The sequence below is a fragment of the Myxine glutinosa genome, chromosome 3, assembly GCF_964187855.1.
Source record: "Myxine glutinosa chromosome 3, kmMyxGlut1.1, whole genome shotgun sequence".
Lineage (NCBI taxonomy): Eukaryota > Metazoa > Chordata > Myxini > Myxiniformes > Myxinidae > Myxine > Myxine glutinosa.
The window spans coordinates 153,337,573-153,364,014 of record NC_136263.1 but is presented as its reverse complement, the minus strand read 5'-3'; the positions used below and the strand labels follow the sequence as shown (position 1 = coordinate 153,364,014).

The 26,442-nt window shown below is 40.6% G+C and overlaps 1 protein-coding gene across 2 annotated transcripts in view; it reads left to right on the top strand.

The window, feature by feature from the left end:
* Positions 1–26,442, top strand: part of FGFR1OP2 (FGFR1 oncogene partner 2) — an 82,082-nt gene that overhangs the window by 10,576 nt on the left and 45,064 nt on the right. For both annotated transcript variants that reach the window (XM_068109934.2, XM_068109933.2), the window contains exon 4: positions 4,528–4,670. In XM_068109934.2, the coding sequence (XP_067966035.1) occupies positions 4,528–4,670 (143 nt within the window). The remainder of the gene's footprint in view (positions 1–4,527; positions 4,671–26,442) is intronic.

The window sequence follows — 26,442 nt, the reverse complement described above, 5'->3', positions numbered from 1 at the left end:
CAAGGGCACTCGCCGACAATGGAGAACAATGGTCCAATATGTTTTGGAAAAAAACAAGCTTTATCGGACCTTGGAAGTACTGTCGCACTGATGTGGAATACCACATTTTCCGACTGATGTACCTGGTATTTTGCATATAACTATGAATAGTGTCAATTGACTATAAATATTTAGGGAACAGTTGAAATGCTTAGTGTTCCAGAATCTCGATGAAATCTTTATTCCAACTCGGAACGATCATTACCTTTTTCATGGAGCAGGTACCTCTAACATTTAGGTGGATGTTGGACAGTAGCCAGCTTTTTATCGGGAAGCATTTGATTACCCATTCCAGGTTTCCCTGAGGGCATTGAGAGTTAACCACAAAGTAGACCAGACTAAGTGGGGAGCCAGATTATCCTTTGCCTGAAGGTCATTGATGCACCATTTTTTTTTAAAACTGACAATCCAATAGTGATAGGTTTTTTTTCTCTTTTGGAAATGCTTCCTTCAACTCTCTTTGAACCCACAACAGCCTGGCTGTTTGTGTCAGTCCATTGTCCTTACCACAAGACCACTGTAATGCCAGCATCGGGAAAATTTGGATTCTTCGCCATCCCCCAATTAACAGTGGGGAACAATCCTGGTCATGGATTGGAAAGCAATAATCAACACCAACCTTGACCATAGATCCAGTGGACGATCGGAAAACACGTTCGGAAGGAAGAGAACCTTGCAGTGGATGCATGTTTGTGACTCATTGTCAAACCTCCATGTTTAGAAAAAAACGGTGGAAAATGGGGACCCCCCCTCTCCCCCACCCCCTCCATGAAATGCACAACCACGCACGGAGGTTCCCGATTTCAATTATCTCATTAGTATTTGTATTCAGATAGTTCTCCCTTTTGTGTAGTGGGCTAATGGGAGATATGCGTATGCAATGGCTATCGGGGACTTCTTCTTCCTCCCTCCAGTGCAGCCTTATGCCTCCACCCCCTTTTATAACCTGACATTCACGACCATATTGGTTGGTAACCATTGCACATTCTAGACACTTTAATTCGGCTTCTCCTATTACCAAACCCAGTTAGACAGCTCCAATTTGGTTTATTTACCTCTCCAGACACACTAAAGACATCAGCGACCTTTAAGGACATGCAGTATACATTGTCCTTATTCCTCTCATAAGCACTATTTCCCCCCCTCAATCCAGACACATTTATCAAACACGAACACCACGCATTGAAACAGCCGCATCCTCTCAGCTTTAACTCGCCTTGGCACGAAACGCAAGAAGCAGGGTGATGGGTGGGGAGGGTCCCCAATCACTAAGCTTGGATGATTGACAGTAGAGCAGGGTGGAGCATCTGGAGGCATGACATTGAGGATGTTCAGTGTGGTACCAGGCTCTGCCCCACCTAAGCGAGTATAAAGGCGAAACGGAAACTCTATTTGAAGCCTTGGAATCGAGCCAGAGATCTGCTGAAGAGGAAGAGTACCTGCCTGTGGCTGAGGAGAAATCCTAGCCTTGGCGTTGAGCCAAAGGTCTGTTGGGAGTCAGGAGGATCGCCTTCCTGCCATCTGAGGAGAAATTCCGCTGTGCTAAGGGAGGGGCCATTGCCCTGAGGGAGCGACCCGTGTTGCACGGCATGAAGCGCCATGCAAGTGGTGAAAGGCAGGCAGGCCATACAGAGATCTCTGGTGGAGGATGAGATTGCACTGCACTGCACTACACTACACCGCACCGCACTACCTTACTACCATGCCCCACCGCCCTCCTACCTCTATCAAGATCGGTACCCGTCCGTCGACGGTGACCAAGTAAGGCAAAGGCCGACCCTAAGCCCTGAACTAATTCTCCCCTTCTTTTCCCTCTTCTCTATCTTTCCTGAGGGTGTAATTCTGCTGGAACCATGTGATCTTTGTAAATAATTAGGATTGGAGATGGGATAAGTATTAAGTGGATTAAGCTTTTCTGGTTGTGATTATTGGCTGAGATTTGCTTCATTTTTGACCATTGTAAATGTGTTGCCTTATTTTTGCTTGTACATACCTGCTTGCATGCTGCAATTCTTTGGTAAACAGTTGTTTCCAACCTGCCATGTTTCGTTTATTTTCCTATTGACTCAGCTAAGGTTCATTAGTGATAGCAGGGATGTTCTTCTCCAACCAGTTGGCTCCACAACATTAGCCAGTCCGTACTTGACAGGTCGCTCGATTGCCCCTGATTAGATAAGATGAGGTGAGTACGAACCGAGCAAAAGTACCCGTCTCCAGTGACAGGAAAAGTTTAAGTTGACCTCTCGATTAAAATTATTTCATGGACTTTAAGAAAGCTAATTGTGATGCACTACAAAAAATAAATGCAGCCTTTTAAATTTGAGACCAATTGGTCGTTCTGTTTGCAAAAAAATTCTGTATTAGTGTTACGTGGTCCTCCCGGTGACTACCTGGTCTTGGTGACCCCCGGACCGTGAGAGGAACTCCGCCAGAAAGATATATTATTTATGCGCTTTCGTAACGCAATCAATATGAATTCCAATCAATAAGACACCCCACACCAAGGATCCGGAACAATCAATGATATATTCCCCGAGCAATCAACAACCATCAACAATTAACAATCAATCACTAAGATGGCCATCTTACATATGTGTCCCCTTTCCCCACTCTCGACCCCTTGGGTACTCACGACCCCTTTGGTCTCTGTCCCTCACAATGTCTCTGGGCCCCTCCTGACCAAGATGATGGTCGGCTTCTCCGCACACGGGCGGTTGAACGAACCCCGGGCGGACGTGCTCCCAAACGTGCACGTCACGTACCGGGAACAACGGTTGCAGCGCACACCTCCTTGCCAAGCAAAGCGGGCAAAGCAACGCGCGGCTTGTCCAATGCGCGAGGCCCACGGTGCGACCCGTACGCGTCCTTGTAGACGGTGAGGCGAACTGTGTAGGACGCTTGGTTCCGTGCACGAACCCACGGCAACTTGATGTGTCAAGGGGTAATTCCTTTCGCCAGACGGGTTTTCCAACGCAGCGTCAGACGCTGCTCAATATCGATACCCTCGCCTCGGAGCTCGGCGAGGAAGAAGAGGAAGAAGATCGTCACTTCTCCCCGGACCTCGTGTCTTTTTCCTTCCGTTTCCGGTCTCCTTTTTCCCAGAAGGGCTCCTGACCCTTTAATCACAACAACCTTTAATCGACTACACATTGATAAGCAAAGACCTGAATAGTAATTCACATGAATTCGTAACATTAGTCACTTTGGCCTCTGAGGCTGCGGCCATGTAACCCATGCTACTTGTACAAAGTGGTATGGAACCAGTAATTGGCACAGGCAGAAATCAGCCATTTTTCGGTAATCTGCCAATTGGAAATGTGTGAGTGCTGATTACCGATTACAGTTGTTCTGTATACAAACCAAAAACCTTGAGTAGCTTTCATCCTTGTTTTGAGCAAATATCAATGAACAGATTTTTAAAAACATTGATTTATAGACGTTTCAAGGAGATGTGATTAAACATTCTTTACAAACCACTATCAATACAATAAAGATATATATACTTTCGGACTCCAGCATTCACGGGTGATACGTTCCTGGAAAATGCCGCGAATGTGGTGGCGTTGTTGTTTCTATTGGAAAACAGGGGATAGGTAGGTTCCCTGGTAGTTCGTGTTTCCTGAATCAAAAATCCCATGAAAAACCATGAATGTAGAAGCAGGTCAGAAAAATCACGAATACTCCCACAAAAAATGTCAAATCGTGTGGTTGTGCATGTACAGTGGCTTTATGCGTGACTCGTGGAAGATGGTTTTAGAATATTATGTGCAGATCTGGTGCGAAATGGTTTATGCGTGACGTGTGTAAAGATGCTTTTAGAAGTGTCAAGTGCGTGGCTGGGAAATGTGGAAAAAAAATAAAAAATATTCGCCCGCGAAAAACCGCGAATATGCGGTGCACAGGGCCGTAAATGTGGAAGCAGGTCTCATTTTACCACCCGCAAATATGTGGGGTTGTTGGGGAATGGTGTGTGTGTGTGTGTGTGTGTGTGTGTGTGTGTGTGTGTGTGTGTGTGTGTGTGTGTGTGTGTGTGTGTGTGTGTGTGTGTGTGTGTGTGTGTGTGTGTGTGTGTGTGTGTGTGTGTGTGTGTGTGTGTGTGTGTGTGTGTGTGTGTGTGTTTTTTTTTATAACCAATTGGTCGTTCTGTTTGCAAAAAAAATTCTGTATTAGTCACTTTGGCCTCTGAGGCTGCGGCCATGTAACCCATGTTACTTGTACAAAGTGGTATGGAACCAGTAATCGGCACAGGCAGAAATCAGCCATTTTTCGGTAATCTGCCAATTGGAAATGTGTGAGTGCTGATTTGAATAGGATTAATGTGAGTGTTTTACACACGCACACACACACAATATGTGTTCATTAAAGATATTTAATCAATGGCTAGACACCAAGAATTCTTATTGTCAATAAAGTTGAATATCACCTGGCTTTTGTTGAAACCAACTGTACTATATGATGAGAGTTCTGCTTGTGGTGTTTTCTCTGCAGAGTTGCTGATGTCACTGGATGAACATCAGTCTGCTTTGGAGCTAATCATGACCAAGTATCGTGAACAGATGGTATCCCTGCTGACCTCAAATAAGTCAGAGGACAGCAAAATCGTTGGTACACTTCAAGAATTACACAACAAGGTCATCATTTGTTCTATCCTTTTTTGCTTTGCATCATTTAATCTGATTGACTGATAATACTTTTGATATTTATTACCTCTGCCACTGAAGGTGGATTGAGGTTATGTTTTCACCTCTCCGTTTGTTACTTGCGAAAATCGAAGATTGGTTGGTCTTATGCATTATTACTTGCAAAATCGAAGATTTTTCAAGTATATTGGTCGGTTGCGTTTGTGGTTCTGTCTCTGTTTGTCTGTCTGTTTGTCTGTTTGTTACTTGGCAAAAAAAAAAAAAAAAATTTGCAAGTATGTTGCTCACTCCGGTTTGTGTGTGTGTTTATTTGTGTTTGTTTGTGTGTTTGTCTGTCCGCTCACTTATACTTGCCTTCAGGACACAATTTTAAACCAATCTTCACGAAACTTTACCAAATGGTAGAGTTCGTGGTCCGACAAAATCCTATCAATCCTATTTGGGGTCAAAAGGTCAACATAGGCTAAAGGTCAACCACTTTTTTCAAATTTCTAAAATCCTCATAAAAATTCTCATAAAATCCTCCTAAAATCCTCCTAAAATCCTCCTAAAATCCTCCTAAAATCCTCCTAAAATCCTCATAATAAAATTCATAAAAAACATTGCCTCAAACAGGGAACCATGATTGTAATGGGGCCCGCAAGGCTAACCCCTGCTTTGGCGGGGAAAATGGCCTTAAAACGATCATTCATTCATTCAATCAGTCATTCCTCAATTTTCATCCGATTGACTTGAAATTTGAATAGGATATACATATCGGCAAACTGAATTCAACAACCAACTATTTTTGAGATCAACATAGGCCAAAAGGTCAACATAGGCCAAAAGTCAACAACCATTTCAAATTTCTAAAATCCTCATAATTCTCATTAAAATTCTCATTAAATCCTCCTAAAATCCTCATAATAAAATTCATAAAAAACATTGCCTCAAACAGGGAACCATGATTGTCATGGGGCCCGCAAGGCTAACCCCTGCTTTAGCGGGGAAAATGGCCTTAAAACGATCATTCATTAATTCAATCAGTCATTCCTCAATTTTCATCCGATTGACTTGAAATTTGAATAGGATATACATATCGGCAAACTGAATTCAACAACAAACTATTTTTGAGATCAACATAGGCCAAAAGGTCAACATAGGCCAAAAGTCAACAACCATTTCAAATTTCTAAAATCCTCAATTTTCATCCGATTGACTTGAAATTTGAATAGGATTTACATATCGGCGAACTGAATTCAACCTCCTACTATTTTGGAGATCAACATAGGTTAAAAGGTCAACATAGGCCAAAGGTCAACCACTTTTTGTTGAATTTCTAAAATACTCAATTTTAATCCGATTGACTTGAAATTTGAATAGGATTTTCATTTCAGCTAACTGAAGTCAACCACCAACTATTTTTGAGATCAGCATAGGCCAAAAGGTCAACATAGGCCAAAGGTCAACAACAATTTCAAATTTCTAAAACCCCCATTTGTAATCCAATTCACTTGAAATTTGAATGGGATATACACATCGGTTAACTTTATTCAACCAACAACTATTTTTGAGATCAGCATAGGCCAAAAGGTCAAAATAAGCCAAAGGTCAACCACTTTTTTCAAATTTCTAAAAGCCTCAATTTTCATCCGATTTACTTGAAATTTGAATTGGATTTTCATGTCAGCTAACTGAATTCAACCACCAATTATTTAAGAGGTCAAAAGGATGCTCTACTGTGTGCCATTCTGCTTTGTTCTCTTTTGCCAAGTGTCGCTCTGAGTGATTTTTCATCTGTCTGTTTGGTACTTGTAAAATCGAAGATTTTTCAAGTATATTGGTCAGTTCCGTTTGTGGTTCTGTCTGTTTGTCTGTTTGTCTGTCACCGGCCTACAGGTCACAATTCTGAATCGATCGTCACGAAACTTCACCGAGTTGTATAAGTCGTCCCAATTGAGAAGCCTATTGATTTTGAGGTCAAAGGTCATCTGGAGGTCAAGATTCCAAAATCGCCATTTTAATCCGATTGACTTGAAATTTGAATAGCATTTGTATATCAAGTCACTAAATTGGGAAATGAACTATTTTTGAGGTAAATAGGTCAAAGGTCAACTCAAGGTCAAACTTCAAAAATCATCACTTTTCATCTGAAAAACCGTTAATTTTCATCCGATTTACTTGTAAATTGAACAGCATTTGCACATTGAGTCATTAAATAGGGAAACCAACTATTTTTGAGGTCAAAGGTCAACTCGAGGTCAACCTTTCAAAATCATAATTTTTCATCTGAAAAATCGTCACTTTCTATTGACCCAAGCGTTGATCAAGATTGTCAATTTTAATCTTGATGAAATGGACAATTTGCTGTATCAATGGAAAAAAAAATTCTTGGGGAGGGGGGGGGGGGGCGGATTTTGCAAGTATCGTGCTCTGCATGACGTCTTGTTTGTTTGTTTTGTCACCGGCCTACAGGTCACAATTTTCAACTGATCTTCACGAAACTTCACGATATGGTAGAGTTGGTCAAAAGCAAGAAGCCTATTGTTTTTGGGGTCAAAAGGTCAACATAGGCTAAAGGTCACCAACTTTGCAAAATTTCTAAAATCCTCAATTTTCATCCAAATGCCTTGAAATTTGAATATGATTACATATCAGATCACTGAATTAAACCACCAATTTTTTTTGAGGTCAACATAGGCCAATGGTTAACAATTTATTTTAGGAATTTCACAAGTATCGTGCTATGTACGACATATTTGCCTCTGCCACCGAAGGAGGATGGAGGTTATGTTTTCACCCCTGTCTGTCTGAATGTCAACAAGATGCACTACATGACCAAAAGTATGCGGACACCCCTTCTAATTGGTGGATTCGGCTGTTTCAGCTACACCCATTGCTGACAGCTATATATAATCAAGTAACAGCCATGCAATCTCCATAGACAAACATCGGCAGTAGACTGGGCCGTACTGAAGAGCTCAGTGACTTTCAACGTGGCACCGTCATAGGATGCCACCTTTCCAACAAGTCAGTTCGTCAAATTTTTGCCGGGACCGCCAAATGTTGAAGCGCGTAGAGCATAAAAATTGGCTGTCCTCGGTTGCATCACTCACTACCGAGTCCCAAACTGCCTCTGGAAGCAATGTCAACACAACAACTGTTGGTCGGGAGCTTCATGAAATGGGTTTACATGGCCGAGCAGCCGCGCACAAGCCTAAGATCACCATGCGCAATGCCAAGTGTCGGCTGGAGTGGTGTAAAGCTCGCCGCCATTGGACTCTGGAGCAGTGGAAACGTGTTCTCTGGAGTGATGAATCACGCTTCACCATCTGGCAGTCCGACGGACGAATCTGGGTTTGGCGGATGCCAGCAGAACGCTACCTGCCCGAATGCATAATGCCAACTGTAAAGTTTGATGGAGGAGGAATAATGGTCTGGGGCTGTTTTTTATGGATCGGGCTAGGCCCCTTAGTTCCAGTGAAGGGAAATCTTAACACTACAGCAAACAATGACATTCTAGATGAGTGTGTGCTTCCAAGTTTGGGGAAGGCCCTTTCCTGTTTCAGCATGACAGTGCCCCCATGCACAAAGCGAAGTTCATACAGAAATGGTTTGTCAGGATCGGTGTGGAAGAACTTGACTGGCCTGCACAGAGTGCTGACCTCAACCCCATCAAACATCTTTGGAGGGAGGGCGGAATGTCCCCGAACAAGTCCATATTGATGCCCATGATTTTGGAATTAGATGTTCGACGAGCACACATGGGTGTGATGTTCAGGTGTCCACATACTTTTGGTCATATAGTGTATCTCCAAAAGTGGTGGATGGATTCAGACGAAATTTGGCAGAGGTAGTGTATGTGACAAGGATGAAATGATTAGATTTTGGTGAAGATCCGGATTTGGATCTGGCTGGTATAATTATTAGTGATTCTTCACCATTGTGAAAGTGTCAAAAACTATACAAAGCAGGATATTTCAAAAGGTTATGGACGGATTTGAATGAAACTTGGTGGACAGGTTGGGTGTTTGACAAGGACTAATCGATTCGATTTTGGTGAAGATCTGAATATGGATTCGGATACGAGAATTATTTAATTTTTAAGTGATTCTTTACCGTTGAGAGATCGGCTGAAAAGTGATATATAACATGATATTTTTAAAAGTTATGGACGAGTTATGAATTAACTTGGTGGACGAGTTGATTAGGTGACGAGAATAAGCCGATTAGATTTTGGTTCAGGTCTGAATCCAGATCCGGCCTATCAGTAGGATAGAAAACAAACTGTTCAGCTTAGCGGAGGTATGCGCTCTATCGAGTGTAGTGCCGTTCTAGTTAGCTCTGTTTTGCAATAGAAAAAGCTCTACTGTCAACATACACAACAACAACAACAACAACAACAACATGCATTTTAAAGGCCATTTTCCCTACTAGAGCGGGGGTTAGCCAACCTGCAAGTGCAGTAATTATATATCTCTCAATATTCTTCCATGCCATCTCATCTGTGGGTCTGTTGTGGTTGTGGTGTAATTGATCTTGCATGCAGAGCGGCTCTGTAAAGCGACTGCTTTGGCATTTCGCAGTTTCCACATCTGACTGGTTGACGGTCATGGTGAGAGGCTGTAAACTGGACAATTTATTTCTTCCAAAAGCATAGCCAATTTTGTGAGATTGAAGAGTTGCTAACACAGTCCTTGGCTACATCCATGTTTTTGTCTTTCTCATTGTCAATGAGGACTGGGAATGTGATGATATTACTGTTCCACGTGTTGGAATGAAGTTGGAATGCCTCCCATGGGGACACTTCCCAAGCAAAAATGATATAGTTCAAAGTTGTTGTACTCTCATATACTTGCTGGCAGTTTAAGTTAACCTTAGAATTACTATAGGTTACTCTATAATGATTTGAGTACACTATAGTAAAGATTGTCGGTAACTGAATTGATTGCAGTTCTAATTCCAGTTGTCTACAGAGAATTACTCTAATAAAAAGGGATTTTTCCTGGGTTTGCCTGCTTTGGTCAAGATGGGGTTGTTTTCTCCCTGGAGCATACAAGATATTGCATCCAGTTTCTCTCCCCCCCCCCCCCCCCCCCCTTTAATCCCCGTTCGCTCCTGGGTTGCATATTCAGCAAATCGTAAAAGAACAAGGTTTAATTTTGCAATTGTGACCTGATCCTTGATTTGCCTTACTGACTGGAGGGAAAAAGTGACGCTGGCATCGTTGGTACCCGGTTCTCTGGAAATTTGCATCCCTTCCCCTTTGTTGTCTGGTGTCTCTGTCTCTTTTATGTTGAAGGCTGCAGTCATGGACCATATATTCCTCATCGAGGCCAGGTCTTAAATAAAATAACTGCATTATAAGGGTTAGGACGGTCAAACGCTGATACTAATTTGGTGAAACACCAGTGCAGTCATTGTCGGAGCCTTCCAATCACCCCTTTGAGGATGAGCACTCCTGAAATAATGAAGTTGACTTTAGGACAAAAATCTTCACCTTGTTGCAGAATCTCTCTGGCTCGAACAATAATCTGAAACTATACTACGTATACTCAAAACTATACTCTGAGGTTTCTGGACTTCAGACCAGACTTTGGTGGGTTAAATTGGTTTTATGAGCGCTCAACCGTCCCTCTTCCCGAGGAGTATGTTTATTGTGTGGGCAGTAATTCTATTTGTCTGAAGGCCTTTGAGCTTCTGCACAGCCAGATGACATAGTTCGCTCTAAGGGCCGTTTTGGATACTGCGTCCATAATAATCTTCATCTTTCCTTTTGGAATGCCTAAAAGGGCAAGGCATTTTCTGAAAGATGTATTGTAAAATCCTCTACTAACTATTTCTACTGGCAAGTAGTTTACAGACCATCCTCGATGTTCACAATCGGCTGCCAGATCATTGTATTTGCCTTTCTTTCTGGCATATGCTTTGGACAGGTTCTCCTCCATTGGGACTGTGAATTCAATAATGATGACATTCTTAGTTACTGCAGAATAGGTGGTGATATCAGGCTGTTTGGCAGTTTCCGTAATTTGTGGAGGGAACACTTTTTGGCTTATGGTCTTCATCCATCAGAAACATCCAATCTTTAGCCTTCTGTAGGATGTCATGTGTTTTCACCTGTGGAAGTGGCAAGGCTGGGTTCCTGTAGGATGTACCATCAGCTGTATGGAATGCAAATGGTGGGATTGGAATTTGGCTTTGATACAATCCTGGTCCTCTTATTTGCATCTTTGTTATAAGGAGCCAGGCCTGATGCAATCCCTCTTGGGGTTTGGTCATGGCGTCAGTTGTATCTTCCATTTTGGAATGAGTAGCTGCACCCATTTAAGATGTGGAGCAGTGTGCAATGGTGATTATGGCACAGTTGACACAGTCCAAGGTTGGTTTTGCCCCACAATCTTAGGTTGGCTGGGGAAGGGAGTTGGTCAGGGATCGCGTTGATGTGGAATGACAGTAGTTCTGGTGTCCATACATAAAGGAGTTTCTTCCACGATGTATCGGTCTGTATGGCAGAATCCCATTTCAACCACTGTCCTTGTTTATCACATCCATACAGGTAGACCAACATGTCTTCCTCGTCGATATCCTTTACGAAATTAGTAAGGCATTTCCTGTGTTCTCTTATCAGCGTTTGATTTTTCCTGTAGCCGAAGCCTGCTTGGTCAAACAAACAGATTACCTGTACACATCTCATTCAGGATAAGGTGTCGCTCCTTCCGTTCTAACTATTTCACACCATTCCGCCTATCCTTGTTGTACACTGCACCTTTCATATGCCATCTCCAGGCATTGCAAATCGTCATTGCTGGGCTCGGCAGTGACGCACGCTGAAAGGGAGTACTCAGTTTTCACTCTGGATGTTTGTTTTCTTTCTTGTTTTCTTGCTTTCTTGTTTGTCCGGGCGATATCTCGGCCATCCTTTGAGCTAGGAAGCTGAAATTTCGGCACAATAGTGAGCAAGTCCTTTTTCAAAAAGGGTATTTTTTGTTTTTTGATTAATCAATAAATTGAGGAGTTATTTAATTATTAGCGATTAATTAAGTACTTATTTAATTAATCATATTTCCTTTCTCTTCTGACCATTAACCCAGGCACCTTTTGAGTTAGGAAGCTGATATTTGGACATGCGAATGACCAGGTGATTTGGCTGCAAAGGCTATTTTTGATTTATTAATTAATCAATTAATTAATTATTCGATTAATGACTAAAATTTTTTTTTATTTTAAAGTTGCAGATTCTGATGAAATGGTGGTGGTTTGTGTTGTATGACCGAATTGATTAATTTAATTTTTTAATGATTATTAGTTATTTATTTTCATTATTAATCATTTATTTATTTTCTTTCTCATTTGGCCAATATCTCAGGCACCTTTTGAGCTCGGAAGCTAATATTTGGACATGAGCGACCAAGTGATGTGGCTATCAAGGATATTTTTGATTTATTGATTAATCAATTAATCAATTAATCGATTAATTATTTAATTATTCGATTAATTACTAAAAAAAAAAAAAAAAAAATCAGTTACAGATTCTGATGAAATGGTGGTGGTTTATGTGTTCTGTGACTGAATTGATTAATAATTTATTTTTTTAATGATTATTATTTATTTATTTCCATTATTAATCATTAATTTATTTTCTTTATCATTTGGCCAATATCTCTGGCACCTTTTGAGCTGGGATGCTAATATATGGACATGACAGTGACCAAGTGATGTGGCTATCAAGGATATTTTTGATTTATTGATTAATCATTTAATCGATAACCGTATTTTCCGGTGTATCAACCGCGGTTTTTTACCGACGGGAAAACCCTAAAAAAGGGGGTGCGGTTAATATAGTCAGGTTCACTATGTTAACAAATATAATTTCGTTCAAAATTTTGGTAGATTAGCAAAACTATACATTTGGGTCATTCCATGTCAAATCGTCAAAGAATCTGCCGTCATCTCTCAGATTTTTGTAAAACTTTGGGAACCAATTGGGACCCATGAAAAACAGCTAGAACTCAAATATTTTTGCTAACAGCCTCTTAATTAGTGAGATACAGGTTAACGAACTTTGGACTAATTAGCGCGATGTCACGAATTCAAATGGCCATATCTCTAAAAGTATAACACCTAGAGAGCTGGTTTTGGTGTAATTTTAAAGGTATTTTCATGCCCTATAAATTTGTCTGGGCAACATTTTCCTACCTCCAATCACAAAAAGTTATCACAAAATATAAACTTCAATCGTGAATCCCAAAAAAATGTATCCTTCAAATTTCCTCAAATTCATCCCAGATGTACCTTATGATGTCAAGAAGCTTCCACATAAGTTTTGTGATGGGCACTCCAATAGTTTCAGAGATATGAGCAATAATGTACATGTACGTATGGCATATAGGTTCGAAAATCAGCATTTGTAATGTATTATACAATCATTCTAACCTAGCCATGACAGGGAACACAGGGAACAACCATCAATTGCTTTGAAGTATCATATACTTTCATTTTCAACTGGGCCTGAGGGGAATTCTCATCTGGGGAATTCCAACTGGGATTTCCCATGTGGGTAATTCGAGGTGATGCAACTTTCACAGTCTAAGATCCCCAGGGAAAGTCCAAGTTGGCTTAGTGTAATGCTTAGGCCTGCCACCAACAGAAATTGGCAGTTCACTTCTGAAGGAGCTGCAGAAAAATGACGACTGCCAAGGAAAAGTTCATCTTGAAGCAGAAATCCTGCTGCAATCCCTTTGGAGCTCATGAAAAACCAAAGTCGTCTGGCTTGAGAGCTGTTAGCCAAAAAGCCATAGCCGCTCATCCAAGCCTCAAACTGCAAAGTGCACAGAAAATCTGTACCCAGTGTCGTAAGAAACTGGCAAAAAGACAACCAGGTGTGGTAGAGACTCAGAGTGAAATACCATTACCAGTGACCAGCAGCGCTATTAGCAGTAGTGAGGACAATGATGGTGGAGGTGAATCACCAATACCAGGCAGTTCAGGGGAGTTTGAATTTCATTCTCCTGAAATGGAACTGAATACACTGAATGAGTCTTTGGGATTGATTGGAGAATCACCTATTCCAAAAAAGAGACTTGCTGCAGATAAATATGTGAAATCCAAAACCAAGAAAATCGGTGACACTGTGAGGAAAAAATTGGAAATCGCGACAGGATTGCCATCTAACAAACTCCAGGATGCAGGACAGGAGATGTTAGAACAACTCGAGCACAAGTTTGAATCAAGTTTGAATCAAGTTTGAAACTTACACCTGGGATGATCGATCACAATGTCTCAGCCATAACTGGTTATGTTACAGTGGATTATGATGGTCACTGGTGGGTTGCATGTGTCATGGAACATACCCCAGAGAGGCATGAGGTGGATGTTAAGTTCCTCCATCCACATGGACCATCCCCATCATATACATTTCCGGAACCAGCAGACCCTCTCACTATTGACTACCAGGATGTGCTTACTACTGTTGAACCAACCACTGCAACTGGAAGGACATATTGTATTTCCAAGAAAGAAACAAGTGCTGCTGTTGCTGCATTGAAGAGGAAATTGAAAGCCTAAGTCAGGTTAGTGAACACTGTGTACTTGAACTCACTTATTGATTGTATAATACATTACAAATGCTGATTTTCGAACCTATATGCCATACGTACATGTACATTATTGCTCATATCTCAGAAACTATTGGAGTGCCCATCACAAAATTTATGTGGAAGCTTCTTGACATCATAAGGTACGTCTGGGATGAATTTGAGGAAATTTGAAGGATACATTTTTTGGGGATTCACAATTGAAGTTTATATTTTGTGATAACTTTTTTGTGGTTGGAGGTAGGAAAATGTTGCCCAGACAAATTCATAGGGCATGAAAATACCTTTAGAATGACACCAAAACCAGCTCTCTAGGTGTTATACTTTTAGAGATATGGCCATTTGAATTCGCGACGTCGCGCTAATTAGTCCAAAGTTCGTTAGTCTGTATCTCACTAATTAAGAGGCTGTTAGCAAAAATATTTGAGTTCTTGCCGTTTTTCATGGGTCCCAATTGGTTCCCAAAGTTTTACAAAAATCTGAGAGATGACGGCAGATTCTTTGATGATTTGACATGGAATGACCCATTTTTGGAATATTCAGAGCATGAGGAATCCAAAAATTAATGTTTACATTTGCGTAGACACCTTTGCGAAAATGACACTCAGGACAGTGATGAAGATAGTCAGGTTCACTATGTTAACAAATAAAATTTCTTTCAGAATTTTGGGATTAGCAAACCTGTACATTTTTGGAATCTTCAGAGCATGGAGAATCTGAAAATCAATGTTGGCATTTGCACAGACACCTGCATGGCCGCCATTTTGGATTTTGAAAATGGCCGCCATAAAATACATATTTTGCACGATCTCGGCTTCTAGTCAACCTAGAGACTTAATTAAATATGCTAATCCTATGTTTTCTGGGTCAAGGAATCCAATAAAGGCCTCAAAATAGTGCTCAGGATTATAGAAAAGCAACAAACAAAGGTAATTGAAAACCATTGTCTTTATATTTGTGATATAACTGTATTACATAATACATGATATTGCAAGTCCTTTGAAGTTATAGGTTGTTATAGGAAGTTATAGGTAGTATCAGATTGAACTATAAGTCCTATACACAGGATCTACGAGGTCTATACCGTTCAGGAATATGCTTTTACAGATCTTCATCACTGTCCTGAGTGTCATTTTCGCAAAGGTGTCTACGCAAATGTAAACATTAATTTTTGGATTCCTCATGCTCTGAATATTCCAAAAATGTATAGTTTTGCTAATCTACCAAAATTTTGAACGAAAAAACATAGTGAACCTGACTAATACACAGTAACAGAAAAATTTGTGCATTGAAAACTGTCATATCAACGGGATGTAATCTTTATATTACTTTGGGGTTGCGGGGATACAATGATGAATGATCGTCAATTACGTTACTAAGGTAGGTTCAACGCCGATTACTGCTGCCAGTCAAAATACAAGAAAGTTTGAAGTTTGTAATATTTGATTTTTCTATGCGTGTTTGTGAAAATGTGTACTTTCACTAGTCCTTCAGGTTCACAGGTTCATGGGTCGTCATGGCCTTTCCATTCGCCGGCGAACCCACATCGCACAGAGTCTCCCTGATGACATAGCAGAGAAGACTGCTAATTTTCAGAAGTTCGTGATCAAGTTCCACAAGCAGCACGACTATCCCATAAGCCGCATCGGCAACGCAGATCAGATGCCGCTGACCTTCGATGTGCCTCGAGGGACCACCATCTCGGCCAAAGGTGACAAGTCGGTGTCCATCATTACAACGGGTCATGAGAAAGATCGCTTTACGGTTATGCTAGCGTGCACCGCTGATGGGGGAAAGCTGCCGCCGTATATCATCTTCAAGAGGAAGACGCCACCAAAGGATAAATTTCCTCCGGGTGTAATCGTTCGTGCCCAGGCCAAGGGGTGGATGGACCAAGCGCTGGTAGATGACTGGCTCCTCATCGTGTGGGGGGGATGAGTTGGTGGGCTTTCGCGGCGACGGAGCATGCTCATCCTCGACGCTTTCTGTTGTCACAAGACAGAGGAGACCAAGTCAACGCTGAGGGGGCTCAACACTGATCTGGTAGGGCGGGCCATACTTTTTTTTTTTTGGAAATCAATCGAGAGGGGTGTTCATATTACGTATTTTGGTGTGTAGAACACAAATCTGAGGTTTTTTAAAAATTCTGATAACCCTAACCTACATCAATTTGCAGTTGATTATTATTAAATTTTTGATTATTTTGCTATTCTTCTGGAAAAAAGAGAAGTTTTTTATTTTGAAGTTCGGGCTTTTATTTTGGTAACTTCCTGTTGGGACGGCAGTTGTAGCCATCTTGTTGCTGAAAGCTCGATGTTGAGGAGGTTGGCAATCCTTATCCATCCGTCTTCTCTTCTCTTCTTATGGCATTGCCAGTAAGTACGTTTTTGATAAGGAACCTGAGGAACAAATAGATAATAATTTTAGATGTAAATTACCTTGTTTTATATTATATTTGTTAATTGATTTGTGTACTTACCTATTGCCAGCCTGAGTTACATGTGAAGGAAAATAGTGACCTGTGAAGTGAATATTTTGATGGTTTTCTGTAATACCTGTGTAATACCTTAATATCTGTCTGTAGTGGATACTTACCTGTGTATTATTGCTTTTATTTCAGTGTGAACTACTAAAAATGGCTCAAGTCAGAACAAGGATGAAATCAAGTTCTCATTTAAGTAATCTTGTTGGCACTGGGCAGGAGCTGTTGGTGTCTGAACTGCCAACTGTGAGGGATACCCTGAGGTATGGCATCTACTTGAGGGAGCAAAGTGAAGATGACAGGAGGAACTACCCAGTGGACCAGCTCGTGTCTGACATCTACCCTGGTCTGATTTGTCAGTGGAGCAAAGCTAATGCTCTTTTCAAGCCTCCTGTTATCAATGAAAAGGTGACCATCATGTCCAAGCTCAAGGAGGTCTGGAATCAGGCAGTGAAGTTTTCTCTTGGGAAGGGCAAACTTGATGCCAAAGAGAGGTTCATTGTCAAGTTAGACAAGTTATTTGATATTTAGACTTGCAAGTGTCAGATTACCAGTTGTGAGGGGGGAGGCTGTGAGGCCGGTGAGGGCTGTGTGATCCAAGCCCACATTAACTGTTCCTGCAGCAGAGAGAAAATGATTCCTGTGAAAGATCTTGCCTACATTAAGGGACAGAAAAAGAAGGTTGGAAGTAAAGGACCCCACCAAATGGGGAGCCCTGATCTGCCAGAGCACAAGAGACAGGTGAGGACATTGGAAAGGCAGGAAAATAAAAAGAATGCAGAGAAAAGGAGAAGGAGCAAGGAGGAAAATGCTGCAGCAGCAGAGAAGGCAGCCAGGAAGGATGTTGAGAGATTTTTGTCAGATGGTGATGAGGATCTGGAATTGGAGAGAAGTGGTGCTGAAGATGAGTTTGTCACTGAAGTTGAGCTCTTCCCTGAAACTGACACTGAGCCTGCAGCTTCAGCAAAGGTCCAGAAAAACTATGATGAGATTCCAAACATTGCCCTTGCTAGTGTAAGGTATGGCATAGGGCTGAGGCCAACTGCAGCGATAGCAACTGCAGCTCTGATTGATGCAGGAATCATCACAGAAGACAATACAAGTAAAGTTATTGATAAGAACAAGGTCAATAGAGCACAGGAGAAGTTGATGACAGAGCTGGGGGAAGAGTTTGATGAGAAGTGCAGGGAGTAGGGGGGGATCTCCTGCATCCTCTTTGATGGGTGGATTGACCTGACCAATGTGATGATGGAAGCTGAGGGCAATGACCAATCTTTTCCTGCAAAGATCAAGGAAGAACACTATACTGTTGTTAGTGAGCCTGGTAGCTACTATCTGTTCCACTTTACCCCAGAGAAAGCAACTAAAGAGGAGTCACATGCGGAGCAGATTGCTAAGGTCCTGTTTGCCTGGCTGAAAGAGAGGGGTTTTGATAAGACCTTGTGGGCCATTGGAGGAGACTCAACAAATGTCAACACTGGTGTGAAAGCTGGAGTAATGCGGAAGCTGGAGCTGCACCTGGGGAGAAAGCTGGTCTGGTTCGTGTGCAACCTGCACACTGGTGAACTTCCCCTGCGCCATCTCATTGTTCACCTTGATGGCCCTACTCTGTCAGACAACACATTTTCCGGGCCAATAGGAAAGCTCCTTGCTTCTGCTACAGACTTGGATATCAATCCAAACTTCACCCGGATCTTTGTTGGCCCTCCACTGATCAAGCTGTCTGACAAGGCCATTGAAGATCTCTCAACTGATCAACACTATGGCTATAAAATTGTCTGTGCAATCAGGGATGGAGTGCTTCCTGCAAGGCTGGCTCTAGTGGAGATTGGACCAGTAAACCACAGCCGCTGGCTCACCACAGCGAACAGACTTCTCAGGCTCTGGGTGTCAAAGCATGGACTGAAAGGAAAGAACCAGAAGAATCTGCAATTCATTGTGGAATTCATCATTGGAGTGTATTATCCATGTTGGTTCAACGTGAAAGTCAAGCACTCCTGGATCGAAGGGCCTAGGCACATCTTGTTTCAGCTGGACTGCCTCAAGTCCCAGAGGAAGGAGGTGCTGGACCTTGTGATGCCGACTGTGAGAAGATCTGCTTGGTATGCCCACAGTGAAGCCATCCTCCAAACACTGCTGTGCTCTGAGGATCAGAAGGAGAGGACTGAGGGGGTGGAGAGAATCCTGGCCATCAGGGGAGAGGGGGACCCAGACACTCAGCTGGGGGACTCCTCTGTCAGGACCAGAAAGACACCTGACATCAACTGTGATGCTTCAGCATTGGTAACTTGATCAGTTGGTCAGAAGGTGTGTCAGAGCCACCTCTCACCTGCTCCCTAAGCACCTCGGAGGTGAAGAACTTCATCAACACCCCCATGGAGGTGCTCAACTGGCTTTGCCACACACAAAACATTGAGAGGGTTGTTAAAATGGTGACTGAGGCTTCTGCTAAGTACTTCTCACAGGAAAAGAGGGATGGAGGCATCAGGGCTCAGGAGACCAGCAGGAGGCTGATGTCCAAGAATGAGTCAAAGCAGGACTTGTGCAACCTGGTAAAGTTCAAGAAGTAAGGAGATTGATCTTTGTAATTGTAACCAGTGATATACATACAGTTCACCTGTTAATAAATATGTACATTTGATTTGGCTGTGTCAATATGAATGATTTCCCTTATATCTTTTAATATCTTATAAAGGGATTCGAAAGGGTAAAATTGGCAATTTAGAAATACAAATTGATGTAGGTTAGAGTTATCCTATCCAAAAAATAAACTCATATTTGAATTCCCCATAAAAAAACACATAATATAGACACCCCTCATGTTAGGATTTCCTTCAGATTGATTTTGGCACCTGAGTATGACCTGCCCTACGTGATCTGGTGATGATCCCGGGTGGCATGACGTCGCTGCTGCAGCCGCTAGACGTTTCAGTCAACAAGCCGTTCAAAGACGGTCTGCGGCGCTGTTGGTCGGAGTGGATGCTGTCAGGGGACAAGACCTTCACCAAGACGGAGGATGAGGAAGGTGGACCTCCCGACGATCTGTAGCTGGATACTGAAGGTCTGGGAGGAGTTGCCGGCAGCCATCATCGAGCGGGCCTTCCTCAAGTGCTGCATATCTAATGCCCTTGATGGCACTCAAGATGACATCATCTGGGAGGATGAAGTGGCAGTGACCGACGATGGAGAAGAGGATAACGCCGACGATGATCTCGCCTACCCAGACTCGGATGATGATCTTCGTAATGTCTTCCCTGAAGAAACAGATGACAAGGACTTCTTCGGATTTTAGAGCCTGAACCCAACGGCCCTTTTCCGACGATGGAGAAGAGGATAACGACGACGAGGATCGCGCCTACCCCGACTCGGATTGGACCGAAGAAACGGATGACGAGGACTTCTTCGGATTTTAGCGACTAAACCCAACGGCCCTTTTCAGGGCCCCACATTGGCAAGAAAGAATAATTATAATGTTTTTTAAATTCCCTTTCAACTCATTTCATGTATTTCACTCTTTCTCTGTCTTCAGTTTCTCTTTCCTTCATCATATTTCGCTTTCCATTTTTTTTTTTTATTCTCTTCTCTTTTTTAAATTTTCCTGATTTTTTTTTTCCCCTCGAAAATCTGTTTTTTTTTTTTTTTTTTGAAGTCGAAAATCGGGGGTGCGGCTGATACACGGGTGCGGTTGATACACTGGAAAATACGGTAATTATTTATTGATTAATTGATTAATTATTGATTAATGAATTAATTATTTAATTTTTTATTAATGACTTATTTAATTAAATTTCTAAAAGATACATCTTCGGATGAAGCACTAGTGGTTTAGTTATGCTATTAGCCAATTGATTAAGAAAATATTTTGTGATAATCTTTTATTGATTTTAGTTATACAATTAATCAATTAGTGTACACCTCTCCCTCCCAATGCAGCCTCAACGAGCTGCACTGCGGTGGCGCCCGGCAATGCCGCGCTGTAGGATATTTAATTATTTGGCATGGGGGCTAGGGTGCATCAAACGCCCAACTATTTTAAAAAAGATGTTGGATTGATCTGTCCCAAATTTTATTTTGTTCCAATCATAAAATAAAGTTGCTATGCAAAATTTGGTAAGGTTTGGGCATCATCTTCTGGGTCCACCTCACCATTTCATATTTTGAGTCGGTGGTATCAGAGTTGGAAATTTGACACGCAGCTGTTTTGAGGCCCATAAATAAAAATGAAAGGATTGACTGATTGCTACATATAATAACTCTTTGTAAAGGTATTATTGTGCTCTGTAGCAATATATCATCATCATAGGGATAGGGATACAATTCATTTATATACAAATAGTCAAAATAATGATTTTTTTCAAAATATGGATATAAAGCTAAATGAAGAGTATTTTTAAAATATAATATATAAATTAAAGAATATCCTGAATGTTGTAGTCATCTTGTCTTTACAGAGATCTTTTAACTAGACAAGATGATTAAAACAATTATTAGGCTATACTCTAATAAAATTGGATAATTGATTTATTTGTTGTACATAATTATGAAATGACATTATTGTTACTAATACTACCTTTTTCTTTCAGATAAAACAATGGATGGCACAGTAAAGAAAGCATCTGTTGCAACAAGAGAGTCCACCAAGGTGTTTGGTCTTGGAAGTGCCATAACTGAACAAGATTCCCAGATCAATGGCACCAGACTTCCAACTTGTTTACAAGTACTACGTTGTTTCATGTGGCACACGGAAGATGGCAAACTTGAACGACGCTCTCGGTGGGAATCAGCAAAGCTTGTACTGCAGAAAGTGACACCATTTTATGGCAAGGCTAATATTCCTATCATCTCTGAACGCAAGGCTATTGAGAAAATTATCAAACTTGCAGATGATAATTCCAAGCTTAGATCAATCCCTATCAACCGAAGAACAACTCCAGCAAGCATCACAAAGGTGAATCAAATGGAGATGAAATTTATGGAGACATTTCCCTTGTGGCCCAATGATGCTAGTTCTCACATCAAGAATCCTGAAGACTTAGCATTCCTGGAATCTATGAAGACAGATCGCTGTGCAACATTTGGCTGCCAAGATAAACTGTTGGCAGATAAGATGCAGCGTAAAGTGAACCGCGAGGAAAAAGAATCAGAGAGGCGAGCAAGTATGGAGCTCGAGTTCAACATAAATACTACAACCACTGTGTATAATATTAGTGACAGTGATGAAGAAGTAACTCTTGGACCTTCAACAAGCACACCAACAACCTCAAGAAGTCATCATCGTTTAGTTAGACCTGGCACATCAGTTTTCATTCCACATGACATCCTGAAGAGGCCCAGTCTTGTTTCACTGGCAACAAGGATGAAGATGACACCAACCCAACAGGCTGCTTTCACAGAAGCTCTTATTGAAGAAACAGGAGGGGATGTAGCGAAGGTGTCAACATCATATGCTACAGCAGATAAATCAAGACGCAAAATTGGACAGCATATTGCTACTACCTGTAAGGACAAATGGATACCTCCGAAGCTTGCTACGTTGCACTGGGACTCAAAGCTGCTTCCATGCTTAACTAACCAAAACACTTTTGAAGAACGCCTGGCTGTGCTTTTGGGTTCTCAAACTGATATGAAGCTGCTGGGTGTTCCATCCTACAAGCCTGGAACAGACCGTAAATCTGGAGATATAATTGCTCAGCTGACTAATAACCTACTTGAATCATGGAACTGCCAAGAGAATGTTGTCAACTTGACATTTGACACAACTGCATCTAACACCGGCCACATCAGTGCAGCTTGTGTAACAATTCAACAACGGCTTAACAAAGCTCTTCTGTGGTCAGGCTGCAGACACCACATTGGTGAAGTCATTCTTACGCACATTTTTACTGATCTTAAAGTTGAAGCATCTAAGTCACCAGATATCTTCCTCTTCTCAAGGTTTCGCAAGAACTTTGAAATGTTTCCACACACATTCAATGAACCACTTTCACGATTTGATCCATCTCAACTAAATGAAGCAGCAACAAGTTTGACAAGTGACTGGCAAAATAATGTTCTCAGACTCTGTCACCCCGAGCAATCTCTAAGACGTGATGATTATTTGGAATTTGTTGATCTGTGTACTGTATTCCTTGATGGTGAAGTAGCTGAACATCAAATAACCTTCAAGCGTCCTGGTGCACTGCATAAAGCCAGATGGATGGCGAAGCTCCTCTACTCAATCAAATTATGTCTCTTCGAAAAACAAATCGCTGATCTTCCAGCAGGTACAATTACCACAGAAAAACAAGTGCCAAAGATCAGAGAATTTGTCACGTTTGTCACTCTAGTATACAGCTCCTGGTGGATGACATGTACCTCTGTCACCGATGCCCCATGGAATGACCTGCAGCTCATCTCCAAACTGAAACAGTATGAAGCTGTCAATGCTGGAATCTCAAGAAGTGCCCTGAAAGCCTTCAAACGACATCTCTGGTACCTCACAGAAGAGATGGTTCCACTTGCCCTCTTCAGCTCAGTTGTTCCTCATGACCATCGCCGTGCTCTGGCAGACAGACTTCTGGAGGTTCAGCCAGATTTTCCAGTAACCAACCCACAAGGACGGTTTGCTACTGGGTTTGGAAAGCCCAGATTTCCTGATGACTTGACTGAGAAGACCACTCTGGCTGATTTTGTTGGACCAGATTCATGGTACCTATTTCATCATCTGAAGCTTGACTGGGCATTTCTAGTTACCGATGTTCAAGAATGGACTAACTCTGCAGCCTACCAGACATCATGGACTAATTTTGAAGCCTTGAATGTGGTGAATGACTCTGCAGAAAGGGGAGTTAAGCTTAGCTCTGACTTCCTTTCAGCAGCCAGAAGTGAAGACCACTACCAAAATGTGCTACATGTTGTTGAGCACAACCGCAAGGAGAAACTGAATCTTCGAAAGCGAGCAGCTCAAGACTAAACTGTCAGAAATATCCATGAAAACTACAGTATCTTTGTTTTGTTTCTATTTTCATGTTCATCCATAGTCAGATGTACTCGTATTAAGATGATAAATGCTAAGATTGTGTATATATGATTCTACTGTAATAAAAATTATATCATTCTGGTATCTATAATACATATGATTATACCAATAAAATCATGATTTTGACTATTTGTGTATAAGTGAATTATATCCCTATCCCTATGATGATTATATATTGCTACAGAGCACAATAATACCTTTCCAAAGAGCTATTGTATGTAGCAATCGGTCAATCCTTTTATTTTTATTTATGGGCCTCAAAACAGCTGCATGTCAAATTTCTGACTCTGATACTACCGACTCAAAATCTAATTTGCTGAGGTGGACCCAGAAGATGATATCAAAACCTTACCAAATTTTGCAGAGGAACTTTATTTTATGACTGGAACAAAATAAAATTGGGGACAGATTGTTTTCTTGACATAGGGGCGTTTGATGCACCCTAATGGGGGCGGTGTACTTTGAATGTATCTGTACTTGTTTGTTGTACACCGCACCTTTCCTATGCCATCTCCAGGCATTGCAAATCGTCGATGCCCGGCAGTGACATATGCTGAAAGGGAGTACTCAGTTTTCACTCTGGTTGTTTGTTGTACACCGCTCCTTTCCTATGCCATCTCCAGGCATTGCAAATCGTCATTGCTGGGCACCGAAGGGGGCTCGGCAGTGACGCACGCTGAAAGAGAGTACTCAGTTTTCACTCTGGTTTCTTGTTTTCTTTCTTGCTTTCTTGGTTTCTTGTTTGTTTGTCCGGACGATATCTCAGCCATCCTTTAAGCTAGGAAGCTGAAATTTCGGCACAATAGTCAGCAAGTCCTTTGTCAAAAACGGTATTTTTTGTTTTTTGATTAATCAATTAATTGAGGAGTTATTTAATTATTAGCGATTAATTAAGTACTTATTTAATTAATTAAATTTCATTTCTCTTCTGACCATTAACTCAGGCACCTTTTGAGTTAGGAAGCTGATATTTGGACATGCCAATGACCAGGTGATTTGGCTGCAAAGGCTATTTTTGATTTATTAATTATTCAATTAATCAATTAATCGATTAATTATTAAATTATTTGATTAATGACAATTTTTTTTTTTTTTTAAAGTTACAGATTCTGATGAAATGGTGGTGGTTTATGTGTTCTCTGACCGAATTGATTAATAATTTAATTTTTTAATGATTATTATTATTTATTTATTTTCATTATTAATCATTTATTTATCTTCTTTCTCATTTGGCCAATATCTCAGGCACCTTTTGAGCTCAGAAGCTAATATTTGGACATGAGTGACCAGGTTATGTGGCTATCAAGGATATTTTTGATTTATTAATTAATCAGTTAATCAATGTATCGATTAATTATTTAATTATAAGATTAATTACTAAAAAATTTTTTTTTCCCCCAGTTACAGATTCTGATGAAATGGTGGTGGTTTATGTGTTCTGTGACCGAATTGATTGATTAAATTTTTTAATGATTATTATTTATTTATCTTCATTATTAATCATTTATTTATTTTCTTTCTCATTTGGCCAATATCTCAGGCACCTTTTGAGCTGGGAAGCTAATATTTGGACATGACAGTGACCAAGTGATGTGGCTATCAAGGATATTTTTGATTAATTGATTAATCATTTCATCGATTCATTATTTATTGATTAATCGATGAATTACTTATTGATTAATCAATTAATTATTTACTTTTTTATTAATGACTTATTTGATTAAATTTCTAAAAGATACATCTTCGGATGAAGCACAAGTGGTTTTGTTATGGTATTAGCCAATTGATTAAGAAAATATTTTGTGATAATCTTTTATTGATTTTAATTATACAATTAATCAATCAATTAGATGTACATCTCCCCCTCCCAATGCAGCCTCTATGAGCTCCACTGCGGTATTGCCGGGCGCCTGAGGCGCCCCGGCATTGCCGCGCTGTAGGATATTTAATTATTTGGCATGGGGGCGGTGTACTTTGAATGTATGTGTACTTGTTTTCTTGTTTTCTTGTTTGTTTGTCCGGGCGATATCTCAGCCATCCTTTGAGCTAGGAAGCTGAAATTTCGGCACAATAGTGAGCAAGTCTTTTGTCAAAATTTTTTTGTTTTTGATTAATCAATAAATTGAGGAGTTATTTAATTATTAGCGATTAATTAAGTACTTATTTAATTAATCAAATTTCCTTTCTCTTCTGACCATTAACTCAGGCACCTTTTGAGTTAGGAAGCTGATATTTGGACATGCCAATGACCAGGTGATTTGGCTGCAAAGGCTATTTTTGATTAATTAATTAATCAATTAATCGATTAATTATTTAATTATTCGATTAATGACAAAAAAAATTTTTTTTTTAAAGTTACAGATTCTGATGAAATAGTGATAGTTTATGTGTTCTCTGACCAAATTGATTAATAATTTAATTTTTTATGATTATTATTTATTTATTTTCATTATTAATCATTTATTTATTTTCTTTCTCATTTGGCCAATATCCCAGGCACCTTTTGAGCTGGGAAGCTAATATTTGGACATGAGTGACCAAGTGATGTGGCTATCAAGGATATTTTTGATTTATTGATTAATCATTTCATCTATTAATTATTTATTGATTAATCGATTAATTATTTATTGAGTATTCAATTAATTATTTAATTTTTTATAAATGACTTATTTAATTAAATTTCTAAAA